This window comes from Panthera onca, chromosome D1, assembly GCF_046562875.1.
Source record: "Panthera onca isolate mPanOnc1 chromosome D1, mPanOnc1 haplotype 2, whole genome shotgun sequence".
In the NCBI taxonomy this organism is placed as follows: domain Eukaryota; kingdom Metazoa; phylum Chordata; class Mammalia; order Carnivora; family Felidae; genus Panthera; species Panthera onca.
This window is the reverse complement of record NC_138348.1, coordinates 55,914,455-55,932,007: the sequence shown is the minus strand read 5'-3', so window position 1 is coordinate 55,932,007 and position 17,553 is coordinate 55,914,455. Positions and strand designations below refer to the sequence as shown.

Here is a 17,553-nt window from a genome sequence, read left to right as displayed (position 1 = left end):
CCAGAAAGTACATTTGGCTATACTTCCAGACAGCAGACTAGGTCTTGGTTTCCCCAAGTGGGAAAGAGTCCAGAGCTCATACCCCAGATCCCTCAGGGCCTGCCATGGGCTTCTGTCTCTTGCATTTGCATAGGAGGCAGGCTCAGTCTCCCACCAGTCGTGAGTAGAAGTGGAACCAGCCCTCTGAGAGCTAAAGTTCCTCTCCAGTTCTCCTTCACCAGCCCCCTGCCCCCTTCACCTCCATTCACCATCCACCCGCCTTTCAGTTTCCCTGGCAACGCTGAGTGCTCATCCTGGAAAACTTTATCCGAAATCTGCTCTGGGCAGCTTTCCAAATCCATGCTAACCTGATTAGGTGTCTCTAGGGGCCTTGCCAGCTAATCAGATTAGGCAGCACTAATGGTAGTGAGGACTTTGAGTGGGCGCAGAGCAGTAAAACATATTGTATACTTAGTGATAATTATCCTGCCTTTTGTGTCATTGATTTATCTGCCTCCCTCACTGTCCCCCCCGTCTTGTGTGTTTGGCCCTAGCGATCCGGAGGAAGGAGAATGGCTGGTACGATGAAGAACACCCTCTGGTCTTCCTCTTTTTGGGATCATCTGGAATAGGTAACTGGGAGCAGAACGGCAAGTAGGGAAGGAGTGCTGAGGGAGCCCCAGCTGCTGTGGGCCAGGGTCACACAGCCCACTTCTGAACGCCAGCTCTCAAAACAACTGCCTCCAAATTACAGAGCCAGAAAGAGGGTTGTCTGTCACATTAGGAACAGCTGGAATGATGCCCCTCCCTCCGGAAGCTGTGGTATAGGGCCTGATGCACCTGGAAAACCAGGCCCTTTGGGGTCTGTTAGCCCTGGTCCAGCCACTCTGCATCCCCAGAGGCTGCCCTTTGGGAACAGTTGAACCACCTCCACTGCCCAGCACACCAACCTTATTTATTAGTACAACTTGGGACATAACCTTCTAGCAAGCTAAAGAAAGCCCCTGGGGGCCAACACAGTGTGGGGTGCATAGCAAAATTGGTTTCAGTCAAATGGGTTTGGTATTTTTCTAGCCAGTTGGGCTGGATTATCTGAGGCATTCTCACTCCCTCACTCTCCACCCTCACAGACCCCTGACCTGCACCACCACCTCCCACCATTGTCTTTTTGGGGAGTTTCATGCATTTGTTGTCTCTTCTTCCCCTCTCAGCATCTTCATGGGCCTAGCTCTCCCCCAGATGTAGATTACTGCCACCTCACCATGATACTGTGGAACTTGATTTCCTATACTAGACAGTGACTTCCAAAGGTTTGGCCATCATACCAAATGGCCCTTAGAGCCACCGCTTTGGTATTGCCATTGCTTCTTTATGTTACAAAGAAAGGCTGTGAAGCCAAGGAGAGGTATTCTTTATCCTCTCCCAGCCTCTGTTTGGCCTATGGCTCCAGGGCCTGGCTGGATGGCAAGACCATGAGTGTCCAAAGAGATACAGTGCAGTGACCAGGAAGTCAGGGTGCTCCTGTCAGAGGCAAGGTTTGCACTGGGCTTCAAAGGATAAGTTGGCTCTGGATTATAAGTGTCAACCTCCCACTGTTAGGATGCTGCTATAGAGAAAAAGTCTCAGTCTCCAGCCACAGAAAAATCAAGATGCAACGCACTTTGATTCTGGTCTCAGCACCACCTCTAATTCTCCCAGTGACATTGGGAGAGTCACCGACCTTCTCTGAGCCTCAGTGTTCCCACCCATAAAATACATTATTTCCAGTGTCCATGCATTTCTAATACTCTTTCATTCCAGGAGATAGTCATCTGGTCCTAACCCAACACCTCTTCCTTCCGTCTTACTAGGAAAGACAGAGCTGGCCAAGCAAACAGCCAAGTATATGCACAAAGATGCCAAAAAGGTAAGGGCCAGGATCTGGGCCAGAGGTGCAGGCCATAGAAACCTCGCCATTACTGCTAGCCTCCAAAATTCTAGGCTCTCTGAATCTGTCAATAGTGAATCAAAAAGATGGGCCCTGACCCAGGAAGCAGGCCTCAGCTCTGGCCCCCAACTTGGCTACCAAATATTCCAGGAGTTTGGGCAAGTTATCCAATCTCCTTGTGCCTCCATTTATTAATCTGTGAAATGGGCAAAATAATCCTTGCCCTGCCTGCTTCCTGGGGCATTTGGGAGAACCCACTGAGATTCATCCATACATTTTCAGGCATCTACTTTGGCCAGGTACTGTAATAGATTCTAATAACTCAGCATTTAGGACAGTTTCCCTTACCTGAGGAACTCAGGCCGAACAAGGAAACAGCTTTAGAAACATACTGTTACTGTCTAGTGCATCAAGGCCATGCTAGAGTCTTGGGGCCTATAGAAGAAAACAAGAATGAGAAGATGCCTTATTGCTTCTCTCCATTGTATATGAGCTTTTAAACATGATTTCTTATGCCCTAACCTGTGGTGTGGTCATAGTCCCCTTTGCCCCATGACTCAAAGCCCACGGACTCTTCATAGGAGAAGGCTGTCCCTGTCCCATATTTATTCAGACTCTGGCTTTCCAAGACCTGCTTAATTTGACTTTCTAGGCAGACTTAACCAACTGAGCCACCCAGGCACCCTCTAGGCAGACTGTAAATGTTTTCACGCAGAGAGAAACGTCCAAGAGATCCATCCTTGGAGATTGTAGAAACATTTCAACTAAAGCCAGACATTCTTCTTTCCACCAGTCTTTCCATTGTGGAAGCTAAAGTCCCCCTGCTCACCACCTGAGATTGTCCATGACCCCAGATGCCCTCGCCTAATTTCTATGGAAGACCTCTGCAGCTGAGGCAATGAGGAATTGCTCAGGCCTCTGCCAGCCAAACTGCCGCAGCAGCAGAGTCCTGGCCACCTTTCCTCCTGCTTCTGGCCTCACCACCCCTTTGCCACCTCCCTGAGGGCCTGGCACCACAGAAACAAGGTAGCTCAGGCTGTGTCCTGTTGAGCCACATCCCTGGCCCCCGTCTGCCTAATAACTGGCTAAAGGCTCCTAAGCCTTCCTGGCTCTGCCAGTAGCTGTGCTCTGCCTCAACCAAACCCAAAGCAGACCCACTTGACAGGCAGTAGGCAAGAAGCAGCACACAGCATGCTAACATACTGCAACCAAAATAGCATTTTTAAGACAATTCATCAGGTTGGCAGCGATTGAAACAATTAGCACTCTGGAAAGAGCCATAAACTAGCAGGACTATTAGGGAAGATACAGTTACGGGCAGGAACCACCTGATTAGGGATGAAGAATTCTGAGTGGTTTAATTTTAATACTGTCAGAAAGGTTAATATTTAATTACAAATTATAATCTCCTTATCCAAGCTGTCTTAATATGTCTTCATACACAGTGGAAGAAGGGAAAGCATGGTCTGATTTGCTGGTGTAGGAGGCAGGCGGGGCTTGCTAAGAGACTGATGATTCAAGTCATTTTTCAGTTGGAGCATCTGAATGAGGGGCAGACTGACACCAGTGTGGGGGCTCCTAGAAGCATGGTTATGGCATTCTGCGGTACACCGTCACCCCTTGGAGGCAGTGGGCTGGGCAGTCAGGGCCCTGGAGCCAGCCATTCCTCAGTACAGGCTCCAGTTCTCCTTTCTCCTGACCTTAAGTGGGTTACTTAACCCCTCCAAGTTTGAGCTCTCTTGCCTCAAAGTGAAGCTGTCCAATCCTGTGTCTAAGATGGTTGTGAGCATGCAGTGAGGTAATATGAATCACAGTGAGCTCAGGCTCTGGCACATTTAAGTAAGTGCCTGATCCCTTGTCTCATGTTTATTCATCATCTGGTACTTTCTGCAGCACTACCCCATCAGCTGTCTTATTTGATCCTGCGATGCTAAATTAGATCCACTTTTCAGATGAGAAGACTGAGATCCTGCAACATGTAAGGGCTTGTCCAAGTTCATTTTGAGGGGAGGAGGTAAAATCAGAATCCAGTCTCTCATCTCTTCTCTCAATACAATTGTTCTCAGCTACAGTAGGAGACTAGATTGTAAACTTGTCAGTTTGTCCCCACGTCACATAGGGAGATGAGAGGCATGAGAAGCCCAGAACAACTGTCTCTGTATTTAATTTTCATTTTATTTATTTTGTTGTTTTTTAAGTAGGCCCCACACCCAATATGGGGCTTGAGCTCAAGATCCTAAGGTCAAGAGTCATACGCTGTACTGACTGAGCCAGCCAGGTGCCCCTAATTTTAAAATCCTAGGCGGTGCTTCCGTAAAACTCCTACTTGTACCAGCCCATGGGCCGGCTCACCTCAGAGTCTGTGTTTAGTAGAGACATTTTCTGGCCATATAACAGGCAAGTTTGAGACCTACCTTCAAAATCCGAGAGTCTTAAACTGTACCCAACACCAACAGGACCCAAGGAATGATTTATGGAAGTGTCATGTCATAAAAAGGGTAGAGTAGGGCTGACTAAATGAAATGCATGCTGGCCTGGGAGTTGGTGGCTTGAATTTAAATTCTGGCTTTGTGATCCTTAGTTTCCTCATTGGAAAAGGCCACTGGTACCTTTGGACCTGGTTGCCTCACAAGGTCTCATTTGTACAATTTTATAATTTCTTTATTGGAATCAAGGGTAGTCCACCTGCCTGGGTTCAAACCCCAATTCTAAGCTACTCTGGAGTTTGCTGGGATCTCTGTTTACATCAGTTTTCTCATCTATAAAATGGGTCCAATAATGGTGCCTATCTCATTAGATTATTGTGAAAGTTAATTGAGATAATAATGTAAAATGCTAGACACCATCATTATCATGTAGTAATCAATCAGTACATGTTGGATATTACTGTCATAATTGTTGCCTCACTTCATCCTAAACTAAGATCATGTGAAACCAAAAGTATTCAAGCCAAGAAACTCAAGCCCTGAAACTTGTTCAAAGTTACTTTGCAAATCAGTAGAACTAGGATGAGAACCCACATTATTTGACATAAGTGAGCAGTAGAGCCTATACTTCTGGATCCTGGGACAATTGACATTGGCACAAAGCTCAGGATTCTTCAGATGAAGACTGCCAAGAGCCCTGCTGATTGACAGAGCAGGAAATAGGAGGCAGTAGAGTTTAGTGGCTAAGAGCACAGACTTGGAGCTAAATTGTCAAACCTGAGTGACCTTGGTCAAGTTACATTAATCTGTGATTCAGTCTTCTCTTCTGAAAAGTGGGGATGATAAGAATACTTACCTTACAGACTTGTACATGTTCTGAGCCCTGTAGAGCAGCTGGCTTAGAACATTGCCAGGTACTTAGCACACAGTGACTGTCAGCTATTATCATTAGATACCCATCTCATGGGTTCCAATGCTTTGCTCCCTCTGGGAAACACTCCCGGCTTCTTCATGTCTGTCCTCCCATTCTTCCTCAAGTCTGTGTTTCTCTTGGCTGAGCTGCCTGGGACCCTCTGAAAATGTTTTCTGGCTAATGCCCCGTGTTCTCAGATAGCAGTGGTCACCTCCACATTGCCTTACTACTTCTCCAGTCCTCCTCTACCTCTTGGGTTAGGTCTCTCCTCAGGCCCCTGGTGAGCCAGGGAGAGGAAACAGGGCCTGTGTTACATAGGAAGAAGCTGCAGTTCAAAAAGGGGGAGGGGGGCAGCATGCCCAGTGCCACACGGACAGTGGCCAAACTGGGACTGGAAACCAAGGCCCTGCAAAGGCTCTTCTGCCGCCCTCTACCTCTGGTACAGAGTGAACAGAACAGAGAAAAACTACGTCACCGAGTGAATTTCTGACCGGCAGCTGAGCTAGAATGTGGCCTGGATTTCAGACATAAATAGCTACCTCCCTTTAGGCTCCTGGCACCCTGTCATCTCCAGCCCTCGGAAGAAGCATATTCAGTGAGTGCACTTTCTAAGGTGGAAGCATGTGCTACTAGGAGAGGAACCTGGGACACCCAGGCTGTGAGTAGAGAGACAGGCTACCTGTGAATGCCCTTTTCACTCCCTAAATCCCTAAATTCATTGTGAAAAGGAGTGGATACTCTGCCTGTGTTAACTCACAGATCCCATACTATACACATACACACACACATCCGCTCCCTCTGAGGCTAATCATAGTTGAACCTCACCCCAGAGGTTCCCTGCAGATCACTCCTAGGCCCAGTGGTGGAGAGAGAGGGGCTGTAAGCTGCCATATGGATAGCTGTTAAATAAGTTAAAAGATTTCTTAGCATAAAAGAAAACTAAAACAAAGGGGCATGTCCCTATAAAGACCTGCACAGCTGAGGGCACCATGGAGCTGTCTGGCTATTTATTGTACCCTTCCTTCTCATCATGGTCCACGCTGATGGTGACCGAATTTGTCCATGTATGTCTGCCCCCACTTGAGGTGTTCTCCTTGAGGACGGAGACCAAGACTTGTTCACAGCTGTAGCTCCAGTGCCCAGCACACACAAGATGCCCTCAGGAAATGTGGGATGGGTGGGAAGGTGGGTGATACGGTAATCAGACCAGTAGAAGCCTGAAAAAAGAGACATTCTGAGCCAGATTTAGAAGGGCAGGGACACGACTTAGGTTTATTAAGGTAGCGAATGGGGGGGGGGGGGGGCGGATCATGTGGGGGAGGAGTGAACAGAAACCCACTATGGTGAGAATGGGGTAGAAGATCTTGGTTGGTGTGGTCTGAAACCCTAGGGCCTATTTGAGCAGCTCTCCTCCTTAACCCTTCCCTCTACCTTCCTGCCTCCAAATGGACTCCTGCTTGTTTCCACACAGGGCTTCATCAGGCTGGACATGTCTGAGTTCCAGGAGCGGCATGAGGTGAGTGAGAGTCCTTGGTAAAATGTGGTTTGGTGGATCTGTCAATCAACATGATTCTGCCTTGGGATTTGTCCTTTGGGGGCATATGTGTGCAGCAGGATCACTGATCTGTTTTGTATTGGACTTGCTCTGAAAAACAAGCATAAAGAAGATCTGTCTGCTCTCTCATTATAGCAGGATTCCTGCCACCCCAGGAGAAAGCCTGACTGTCCCTGTTGACACATGCAGTCTTTTTTTTTTAAGTTTATGTATTTATTTTGAGAGAGAGTGTACAAGAGTACATGTGCACACGCACACAGAGGAGAGTCAGAGAGAGGTGGGGGAGAGAATCCCAAGCGGGCTCCATGCTGTCAGCATGGATCCCAACGTGGGGCTCAGACTTACAAATTGTGAGATCATGACCTGAGCCGAAAATCAAGAGTCAAGACGCTTAACCAACTGAGTCACCCAGGTGCCTCTTGACACAGGCAGTCTTAATGAATAAAGCCATTTTCCTGTGTGTGCCCATATCGGAAACTAAAAGTATAGAAAGGCTTTTTCAATATGTTTCCTTCCTTCCTCCAGGTGGCCAAGTTTATCGGGTCCCCACCAGGCTACATTGGCCACGAAGAAGGTGGCCAGCTGACCAAGAAGCTGAAACAGTGTCCCAATGCTGTGGTGCTCTTCGATGAAGTGGACAAGGCCCATCCAGATGTGCTTACTATCATGCTGCAGCTGTTTGATGAGGTGAAAGTGACTTTGGGCTGGGATGGAGGAGGGGACCCCAAAAGTATGGGGTGCTGTGAATCAAGAATCAAGGGCCCAGAGGCTTGTCTGATCCCTTCACTTGCCACTTTGCCCCCATGTGTATTCAGTCACTTAGCAAAGGATGCTTTGCCCCCTTTCTGGACCAGGGCCTGGGCTGGGCACTTGAGGACAGACCAGTAGTACTACCCAAGGATTGACATTTTCTGGCTGCCCAGACTGCCTTCTAGAGAGACATGGAGCAGAGGTACCAAGACAGAGAGACATGAATTTTTAGTTCCAGCTCTGCTCCATCTCTAGGCATCAGGGACCTCATGTGACAAAGAAGGAGGCTGTATCCAAGATAAGCTCCAAGAACCTTTCTGGCTTGTGAAGCCCTTTTCTTCCAAGGAGTTCCAGGCTCACCACAAATTAGATAACCTCCTTCTGGTAGGGTAAGCTCTAAATAAGAACTCTGCTTTTCAGTACATTCTGTGTACTAGGCTTGTGCTAACAACGTCACCGCTAATCATCACAATAGCCAGGCAGTGAAAGCTGTCTCATTTTTTATTTATTTATTATTTTTTCTAATTAAAAAAAATTATTTTTAACATTTATTATTGAGAAACAGAGAGAGACAGAGCATGAGCATGAGAGGGGCAGAGAGAAGGGAAGGCGTAGAATCTGAAGTAGGCTCCAGGCTCCGAGCTGTCAGCACAGAGCCCGACGCGGGGCTTAAACTTATGGACCATGAGATCATGACCTGAGCCGAAGTCAGACACCCAACCAACTGAGCCACCCAGGCACCCCAGCTGTCTCATTTTTTAGAGAAGAAGAAACTGAAGTTCAGAGAGGTTATAAATGACTTGCCTGAGGCCATGGAGCTATTATACAGAGGATCCAGGTTTGGGCCATTTGATTCCAGATACATTTGATTCCAGAGCCCCAGTTCTCCTACTCTGTGCCATTCCTTACCTCAAGCAGGGGAGGGAGAGCTTATCATAGGAGGATTGGATCTCTTCCTTTAGAGGCCGGGCAGAACTGAGCATGAGGCTTCTCCTCTGCTCCCAAGCCGGGGCTATATTAACCATTATATGTCCAGATGGAGTCCAGCCCACTTTTCCACTTAGTCCCTTCCAGCTCTGGGACAGCAAGGAGGGGTTTTGCTTCCCATGTCGCAAGTGTACTTGATGAGGTGTGGGAAAGGACTCCTCATGGACCAAATAGCACACCAGGTGCCAAACCAAGAAGACCCAGATCCAGATATCCCCATAGCTGCCCATCACCTTCCCCACATGGCCCAGTATCCTTGTCCCTGCCCTAGTTTCATTGCTGTCTTCCTAGCCCCCCAGCTCTTCCCTGTCCCCAGACCACCCACTGAGGAATAAAGGCCGGTCCTTCAAAAGTCATATATTAGTTACCCACATCTGTGCTGTAAGACCTCCCACCTTATTCTAGTCTCTTGATGGGATTCAAGTACACAGCTATGGACTAGACCCAGACCTTCTCTCTGGGAGCTCCCTGCCTAGGTAGATAAGTGGAAAGGAGACATGATAATAGTTGAAATTTTTGACTTTATGTACCAGGCACTGGTCTAAAACAGTTACTTGTATCAATTCATGTGATCCTCCCAACATCCCTATGAAGATAGTTCTTATTACTGCCTCTGTGTAAGATATGGAAACTGAAGTAAAGTGAGATAAGTAATTTGCCCATGGTCATACAGCTGGGAAGAGAGAATCCAAGGTTGGAACCGAGGCAGTCCAGTTCAGAGCCTACAGCTTCACTAAGAACTACCATGCAGGTAGGACCAGAAGAGAGAGGTAGATCTGCAGTGAAGCATTCACAGGAAGGGAGGGCCCAGCTCAGGGAGCGTGAGCACAACAGTTTCTGACATCCCTGGAGAGGTACCTCTGATGACTACCTTGGCCCAGAAAGAGGGAAGGCAGCTGCTGACTGAAATACAACCAGCACCACCTAGAACTTGTTACCGCCTCCATATATAAGCCCTGTCCACCCATTCCCTGCTACTGTCACTCCATTGACTACCTTTTGGGAGTTGGTAATAATCCCTTCCTACAGCCCCCACCAGCCTACTGTCATTCCTGAAATTTATATCCTTGATTCCATTGACCAAAGCTGTCATCCAAGATTACTTAGCCAGAGTTATGCTTATAGGCTCCTTGTGGACAGGGACTTTATCTTAGTCCAACCATTCCCAGAGCCCACAAAGTCAGGGGAAATGCTCTGTTAAGTAACTTAATTCAACAGGAATATAGTATACCTTTCAAGGATAAATCAGGAGGTTCTAGGCGAACGAGCAGAGAAGGGCTGGCAGCAGACAGCTACTGTGCCGAAGCACGGGGGCGCGAGGCCGTCTGGCCTGTCCAGGGAACTGCAGCTGCTCAGCACTGCTCGGCTACAGAAGGGAAGTGAGAACAGAACAGTGGAGGTGAGTGGGTAAGTTGTCAGGGACCAGTTACAATCCCAGGAGATGAAGTATGGGTTTACTTGTTAGATTGTAAGGAGCTTTTAAAGACTTTAAGCAAGAAAGAAACATGGCCAGGTTCTTACTTTATAAAGATCTGTCTTCCTAGCCTGAGAGAAGGCATTGGTGAGAGAATGGACTGGAAGGCAGAGGAGGAGCAGCAAGGAGGCTGTTGAAGCCTCCGGGGTAGAGCTGAGGATGCCTTCTCTAAAGCAGAGCCACAGGCTAGCCAGAACTCCCAGAAGGCTGACTATGCAGGGCTCAGTGATTTGATTGAATTTGAGGGGAGACAGAGGGGCCAGGCATGGCCAGCTGCAGGGTTTCTGGCCTGGGTGACAAGACAGCCGCTACTGCCATTGACTGAGGCAGGGAACACAGGAGGATGAGCAGCAGATTGGCGAGGAAGGTGAGTTGCTGAGATTTGAAATCACTGAAAATGAGATGCCTGAGGGACGACGACCAGATGGAGGTGTTCCGAGAGGCCAGTCATCAGTTGGAGAGATCTAGAGCATAGTACAATTCTGGACTGGAAGCAGAGATTCAGGAATGCATCAGCACGGACAGGGTAATGGAAGCCACAGGAAGGGATGAGATCTCTCAACTAGGGGGTGTGTAGTATGCAGAGAAGAAAAGGCTAACCCAGAGCCTTGTGACCTATCAGGAAAGTCAGAGGGAATGTGGTTCAGGTGGGGCAGAGGGGACACAGGATGCACAGTGTCTGCCTTGGTGTTCATGAATGAGTAGGGCAGACTGGCAGCAAAAAGCATTTTAGCCCACTGTGGTGCATGCTGAGCTAGAATAAGGTTACAGTTGTCGGGAGTTGTGGGGGCATATGATCCAGTCTGGGGGCATGAAGGAAGCACCCTCATTCTCACCTAGCCCAGTTCTCACAAGCCTGGATCCAGAGAAGCAGGAGCCCTAATGCTCTCACCAAAACACCAAGCAGGACTATGACCCCAGAGCCTGTAGCACAGGGAAGAAGTCCCAAGAAGAGACTGGCCCCTGAGAAGCCCAACCTGCTCTTCCCTTCAAGGATGGAAGCAGTGGGAAAGCAACCCCTATAACCCAGGGTAGCATTCACACCCACCCAGTCACTGCTGGGAGGTGTGCCAGTGACAACTCCCTCTTTGGGACACATCCTATTGCCAAAGACTCTGAGGAAGAGAAGACATGAACACTGAAAGTCATCCTTTGGGTCAGTCTTACCCTGCACCTGTTCCCATCACCCCTCTAGGACCCATCCACAGGCCCAGTTAGAAGCAGCGCTTTGATCCTGGAATGAAATTGCTGTTGGTTATTGCTCTAGCCAGTATAGCAGCATGTGTACTCAGTCCTTGGGGTTGAGCTCTGTGAACAGTGTCCTATGCGCACATTTGGACACATCTCATACACACACACACACACACGCACACACACGCACAGAACAGGTCTTCAAAACTACAATTGCCCCCGGGTACCTGGGTGGCTCAGTTGGCTGAGCATCTGACTTCGGCTCAGGTTATGATCTCATGGTTCGTGAATTCAAGCCCCGCGTCAGGCTCTGCGCTGACAGCTCAGAACCTGGAGCCCGCTTCAGATTCTATGTCTCCCTCTCTCTCTCTCTGCCCCTCCCCTGCTTGCACTCCGTCTCTGTCTCTCTCAAAAGTAAGTAAACGTTAAAAAAGGAAAAAAAGAATTGCCCCCAGGTAGATTCTGTTGATCTATAACTCACAGATAGGGAAGCTAATGGCAAAAGCTAAAGATTATCTGCTTCCACCCTTGCTTTCCCTTCTTCCCACCCAAGGCAGGGACAAGAAAGTGATTAGGACTTGAGCTGCACATCTATTCTAAATAGACCCCCTTGGAACTAACACTTTCTGAAGAGGCCTGTGTCAAAGACCCATATAAAGCAAGGCTAACAAGCACCAGATACCATGCCCAGCATGGAGTAGGTGCTAGGTTAATGCACATTTCTTCCCCTTTAGCCCCTGAGGGCTAGGGCTAGTCTGCCGTTGCTTTGGCTTTAGAAGCAGGTTCATACCTTGAGTCAGGTTCATACCACCAGGGAATGGGAATTGTTAAAGGAGGACTAGTTACCATCTGAGCCTGGGGCAGGCAGGAGCTGACAGGTTGAGGTCAGTGACCTGTCCCCAGAGCCATGGTCTCTGGCCTGGCATGAGCTTGTGCTTTGTGGGAAGAGTGTGGGAGCACATGGGAAGCACTAAACAGGAGACCTGCAGTGGATGTGGAAGTGCCCCATCGCTGTCCACTGTTGTTATTCCCATCAGTTCTGCTCAGCGAGGCCCTGACCATTGCTTTTGTCATAAATGACTATAAAGTGCTGTTGTTGTACAGTCATAGCCTTGATGTTTGCTGAGTAGGTGGAGCTTCTTGCCCTTGAACTGAGTGGCCCCAGACAACTATACTTTCTTCGTTGTTCTGTCCCTTCTACTGTAGCTTCTTGTATCTTTTCTCGGTGCATCTGTCTCCTGTATAGATGGTTTCATCTGTGTCACTTCAGAAAGAGCTAAAGATTCCAAGGAAACTTCCCACATTGGCTAAAGAGGAGCCTTGTTTTCTCTTCCTCTCTGTCAGGCAAAAGGATGGCTTTAAAGATGGAGAGATTTGGGGACTCAGTCAGTTAAGCATCTGACTTTGGCTCAGGTCGTGATCTCACTGTTTGTGAGTTTGAGCCCCGCATCAGGCTCTGTGCTGATAGCTCAGAGCCTGAAGACTGCTTTGGTTTCTGTGTCTCCCTCTCTCTCTGCCCCTCCCCTGCTTGTACTGTCTGTCTGTCTGTCTGTCTCTCTCTCAAAAACCAATAAACATTAAAAAATTTAAAAAATAAATAAAGATGCAGAGATTATACTGGTTTCAGTTCATGTCATTCATTTTGATACAGCAAATGTATATTGTCTGCTGTCATAATAACAGTTCAGGACATTTGCATAGTTTGGTTAACTAAGGGTTTTTAACCAACATGACCATATTAGTCTTCACAGTGGCCCTATAAAATACCCTCCTCTGAACTCCTACAGTGACCTTATACCACTTAACTCACTGAATTGTCATTGCTGGTTTCTTGAGTGGCATTCCTTCTCTTAAGGAGGACAATGTCAAAGGTGCGGTGAGCCTCGAGCCTGGCCCGGACTGGGCTGCCAAGGAAGTGTGTTGGATAAATGCATGTTTAATCAAGCTGACTTCCAGGGTGCCAGAGATGAATCAAGGGCCCTTATTGATGACAAACAGAGGTGCAATATTGCCTGAAGTCACTCTCAACAGGTGGAGTGGTTGCAGCCCAGGGCAGTGAGCACTGCAGCCTAGGTGTGAGAATAGTGTTCAGAGAACTGGGAGGAAGGAGCAGCTGAGGGTTCTAGAGAGAACTTCTGGAAGAGGTAGTCAGGCTTAACCCTCCATGAACATGGAGTCACTGTTCTTTCCCAGGGCCGGCTGACGGATGGAAAAGGGAAGACCATCGACTGCAAGGATGCCATCTTCATCATGACCTCCAATGTGGCCAGTGATGAGATCGCACAGCATGCCCTGCAGCTGCGGCAGGAGGCTTTGGAGATGAGCCATAACCGTCTTGCTGAAAACCTTGGTATGGCACACAGCCTGAGCTGTCTGGGCAGTTGAGCAGGTGCCCAGACCACCAGCACATCTCTTCCCCAGGAGGTGGAGGATGACATCAAGCAGGAGGCCACATCCGTCATCTTTCTATTTGGAAGTGAACCCTCCAACCCCTCTTCCAAGTCAGAACTCAAGTCTTGTCCTGACTCTTCTCCCCCTCTGTTCCTTCCTCACACAACTCCTACCCTAAGGAATCCTGAGCTTTGGATTTGTAGCACATAGAGATGGAAGGGCCTCAGGAAGTGCCCAGTTCTAACCCTCTCAATATTCAGGTGGAGAGCAGGCCAAGGCGTAGAGAGCCTGAGACCCTGACCAGGATCACACAGACCATCAGGGGCAGCACCAGATCTCTTTTCATAAATGGGGCCATGAGGCAGGCACAGTTCCCAAAGCTCCCTAGATGTGGGGAGTAGGCAATTTATGATTCTTTTTCCACAGGGGATGTCCAGATTAATGACAAGATTACCATCTCAAAGAACTTCAAGGAGAATGTGATTCGCCCCATCCTGAAAGTAAGAGGTCTTTGTCCTTCCTATTGGAGTCTTGGGTGGGAAGATCCCCCTTAGCCATCTCTCTGTCTTCCCCTTTGGGGTCCAGTAATTCCCTTTACCCCTTCTGGGTCACAGAGCTCACCCCACCCCTAACCTGGCCCTACAGGCTCACTTCCGGAGGGACGAGTTTCTAGGACGAATCAATGAGATTGTCTATTTCCTTCCCTTCTGCCACTCGGAGCTCATCCAACTTGTCAACAAGGAACTGAACTTCTGGGCCAAGAGAGTAAGAATAGGAACTGCCTATGGGTGGGGATGGGTCATCTGCCTGTTGGAAATTGGGGAACACTGGGTTGGGAGCACCCCCTTCCTAGAGGCTTGGAGAACAGTGGTGTGGGTCAGTGGCCTCAGGGGCACACAGTCATTCACAGGCCCAGGCCTCAGGCCAGAGTGGTGAGAGATGGAAAGCACTGGGCCACATGCAGGCACGCTCCTATCTGACCTGTCTCAGGCCAAGCAAAGGCACAATATCACACTGCTCTGGGACCGCGAGGTGGCAGACGTATTGGTCGACGGCTACAATGTGCACTATGGCGCCCGCTCCATCAAGCATGAGGTGAGCACTTACTTAGAGAAGTAAGACACTTCTACACTTCCCACCCCAGGGCCCCCAGACCCAGCCCCTGGGCTCCCAACCTGGAATAGTTCATACCCAGAGCAGATGCCCCTTCAGAACCAAAACCAGAAGATGATCAAGTAAAACCCCTGTCCTGAAGGATAACCGAGGATGAATCCCTGCTAGGAGTGAGAAACTGAGCTGGGAACCTCAGAAACTGACACCCCTGAGTCTTTAGCATAGTCCTTTAAACTGAGTGTTTTTAGCCCCACTCTGCAGAGGGAAACTGAAGCTCAGAGGTTTCTGACTTGCCCTAGCAGTAAGTGATGGAGCCTGGGCTCCAGGCTCAGGCCACATGCTAGCCCAGGCCACAGCGGTGACGACCACTTCACCTGTCACCTGCAGGTAGAACGCCGTGTGGTGAACCAGCTGGCAGCCGCCTATGAACAGGATCTGCTGCCAGGGGGCTGTACTCTGCGTATCACTGTGGAGGACTCAGACAAGCAGCTGCTCAAGAGCCCTGAACTGCCCTCACCTCAGGCTGAGAAGCGTCCACCCAAGCTGCGGCTGGAGATCATCGACAAGGACAGCAAGACCCACAAACTGGACATCCGGGCACCGCTACACCCTGAGAAGATGTGCCACAGCCTCTAGCTTCTACTTACCTACCTATACATGCCCTCAACATCCAATAAAGGCCCCTCGGCTGTGGCATGGCAACCGCCCTATCTTCCCCTCATGCCCTTTACCTCGTCTCCCCCTAGCCTAAGGCCTGTTTACCTCCACAGCTACAGGAAGACCCCTCCTGAGCCTCAAAATCAAAAATAGGGGTTTTGCCCTCTCCTGGACCATTTGTTATGGGCCCAGAATTTGCTAACAGGTCCCCAGGAGAGGGGCTGTCTTCCCACCCTCTTCAGAGCAGGGAGGAGAAGGAGGTCCCATTTCTCTATCCTTCAGCATGATCCCCATGGCCTGTATACTCTCCGGAACTTTATCACGGTCCGAGGAAGCTCAGAAGTTTGACAGCTAAGAACAGATCTGGCTCAGGAAAGACAGGGACCAGGCTGTGACCTGTCTGCCACCCTCTGCTGGCCCTCATGCAACTGAGTCCCCATAATGTCTGCACAGATTGTAGAGAAAGAATGCAGAGGCCCAGGCACAGAAGTTGTACAGTGTAGGCTTAGGCTACCTCTTTCCCATGCCCTAAAATTCCAACGAGAAGGGACCCATAGACTCCTTCCCCACTCCACTGCCATGTGGTAGCTACTCCCCTTCCCCACACATTCTGGTGTCAGGCCAGACCATGTTTCTCCAGCTTTGGAGCTAAACCAGGATAAGGCACCTCTAGGAGGAAGGCTGACTGGGTCACTACCCTGCTCTGCTCTGGAACTGGACAACAGTACCAAATGACCAAGCAAGCTCAGCTCTATGGGACCTCCTTCAGGAGACTAACACAGACATTGGGGAGCTGTAGGGAGAGAGAGAATGAAGTCAGTCCTGTGCCAAAGTGGCCATGACGTCTGTAGCAGCTCTGTCTATCCTGCTGTCCCAACTAAGTTAGTCTGGAATGAATAGCTTCCCCATGCAGTCTCCTTCTTTGTCACTAAGCAGAGGGGCTGCACACCATCCCCCAAGAGCATTCCACAAACCAGCCACGTTTCAACCCCAGCTTAGCAGGGCACAGCAAGGCCTGGTGCATCCTTGGGCTCCATCGACAGTAGCCACCATTGATGACCACTCCATCGTCCTGCAGGGCCATTTTAGAACTCTCCTTTTGTGTTAGCTGATCTCTTTCAGGAAGCAGAAAATGGGGGCAGGTGATGGAGGAATGCCATGACAGTATGGTGGGTATGAAGCAGACAGAAGCTAAGACATGGGCTCCAGCAGATGCTCCAGTAATCACTGTCCAGCCCCTCAAGGAGCTGCCTGCTGTTCCCTACCTCAGTGACTGCTGTTCTTTTTATTATTACTACTACTGCTACAGCTTCTTGTTTTGAAATAAGTTTAGACTTATGTTGCAAAAATGGTAGAGTTCCCGTATACCCTTCGCCTCACTTCTCGTAATAGTAACATCTTAAAAACTAGTATAGTTATTAAAAGCAGGAAATTAACATTGATGCAGTACTAACTACTCTGTAGACATTCAGATTTTGCGAGGTTTCCCGCTGATGCCCTTTTTCTGACCCAAAGTCCAATCCAGGATCCCATGTTACATTTTGTGGGGGTTTTTGTCTTGTTTTGTTTTTCTGTTTTTAATTGTTTTAATGTTTGTTTATTTTTGAGAGAGAGAGAGCACAAGCGGGGGAGGGGCAGAGAGAGAGGGAGACACAGAATCCGAAGCAGGTTCCAGGCTCTGAGCTGCCAGCACAGAGCCTGATGCAGGGCTCGAACCCAGGAACAGTGAGATCATGACCTGAGCCGAAGTCGGATGCTTGACCAACTGAGCCACCCAGGTGCCCCTGTTTGTTTTGTTTCCAAAGTTGGTCTGTTTTGAGAGCGAGAGTGCTGCATGCACAAACGCGCATATGGGGGAGGGGGAGGGTGACAACCCAAGCAGGCTCCGCACTGTCAGCGTAGAGCCAGTGCAGAGCTCAGCTTCACAAACTGAGATACGACCTGAGCTGAAATCAAGAGTCAGATGCTTAACCAACTGAGCCACCCAGGTGCCGCCCCCCTTTTTTGTCCATGTTACATTTGTTGTCTTGTTTCCTTCATCTCCTTCACCCTGTGACAATGCCTCCATTTTTCTTTGCCTTTCATGAACTTGACACTTTTGAAATGTCCAGGCCAGTTGTTTTGTAGAATGTTCCTCAATCTGATTTGTCTTCTGTTTTCATGTGATTAGATTGAGGGTTTGCATTTTTG

General features: G+C 49.0%; 1 protein-coding gene across 5 annotated transcripts in view; it reads left to right on the top strand.

Moving 5' to 3' along the window:
• The window catches only part of CLPB (ClpB family mitochondrial disaggregase), a 143,248-nt gene extending 127,840 nt beyond the window's left edge, over positions 1 to 15,408 (top strand). For 2 of the 5 annotated variants that reach the window (XM_060605702.3, XM_060605703.3), the window contains 11 exons: positions 534 to 611; positions 1,830 to 1,885; positions 6,717 to 6,761; positions 7,326 to 7,487; positions 7,806 to 7,939; positions 9,777 to 9,936; positions 13,396 to 13,552; positions 14,020 to 14,093; positions 14,239 to 14,358; positions 14,584 to 14,688; positions 15,094 to 15,408. In XM_060605702.3, coding sequence (XP_060461685.1) covers positions 534 to 611; positions 1,830 to 1,885; positions 6,717 to 6,761; positions 7,326 to 7,487; positions 7,806 to 7,939; positions 9,777 to 9,936; positions 13,396 to 13,552; positions 14,020 to 14,093; positions 14,239 to 14,358; positions 14,584 to 14,688; positions 15,094 to 15,342 — 1,340 coding nt within the window. In that variant the 3' untranslated portion in view covers positions 15,343 to 15,408. Of the gene's footprint in view, positions 1 to 533; positions 612 to 1,829; positions 1,886 to 6,716; positions 6,762 to 7,325; positions 7,488 to 7,805; positions 7,940 to 9,776; positions 9,945 to 13,395; positions 13,553 to 14,019; positions 14,094 to 14,238; positions 14,359 to 14,583; positions 14,689 to 15,093 lie in introns of those variants that run through there. The other 3 variants (XM_060605704.3, XM_060605705.3, XM_060605706.3) reach the window with 2 other exon arrangements.
• The last annotated feature ends 2,145 nt before the right edge of the window (positions 15,409 to 17,553 follow it).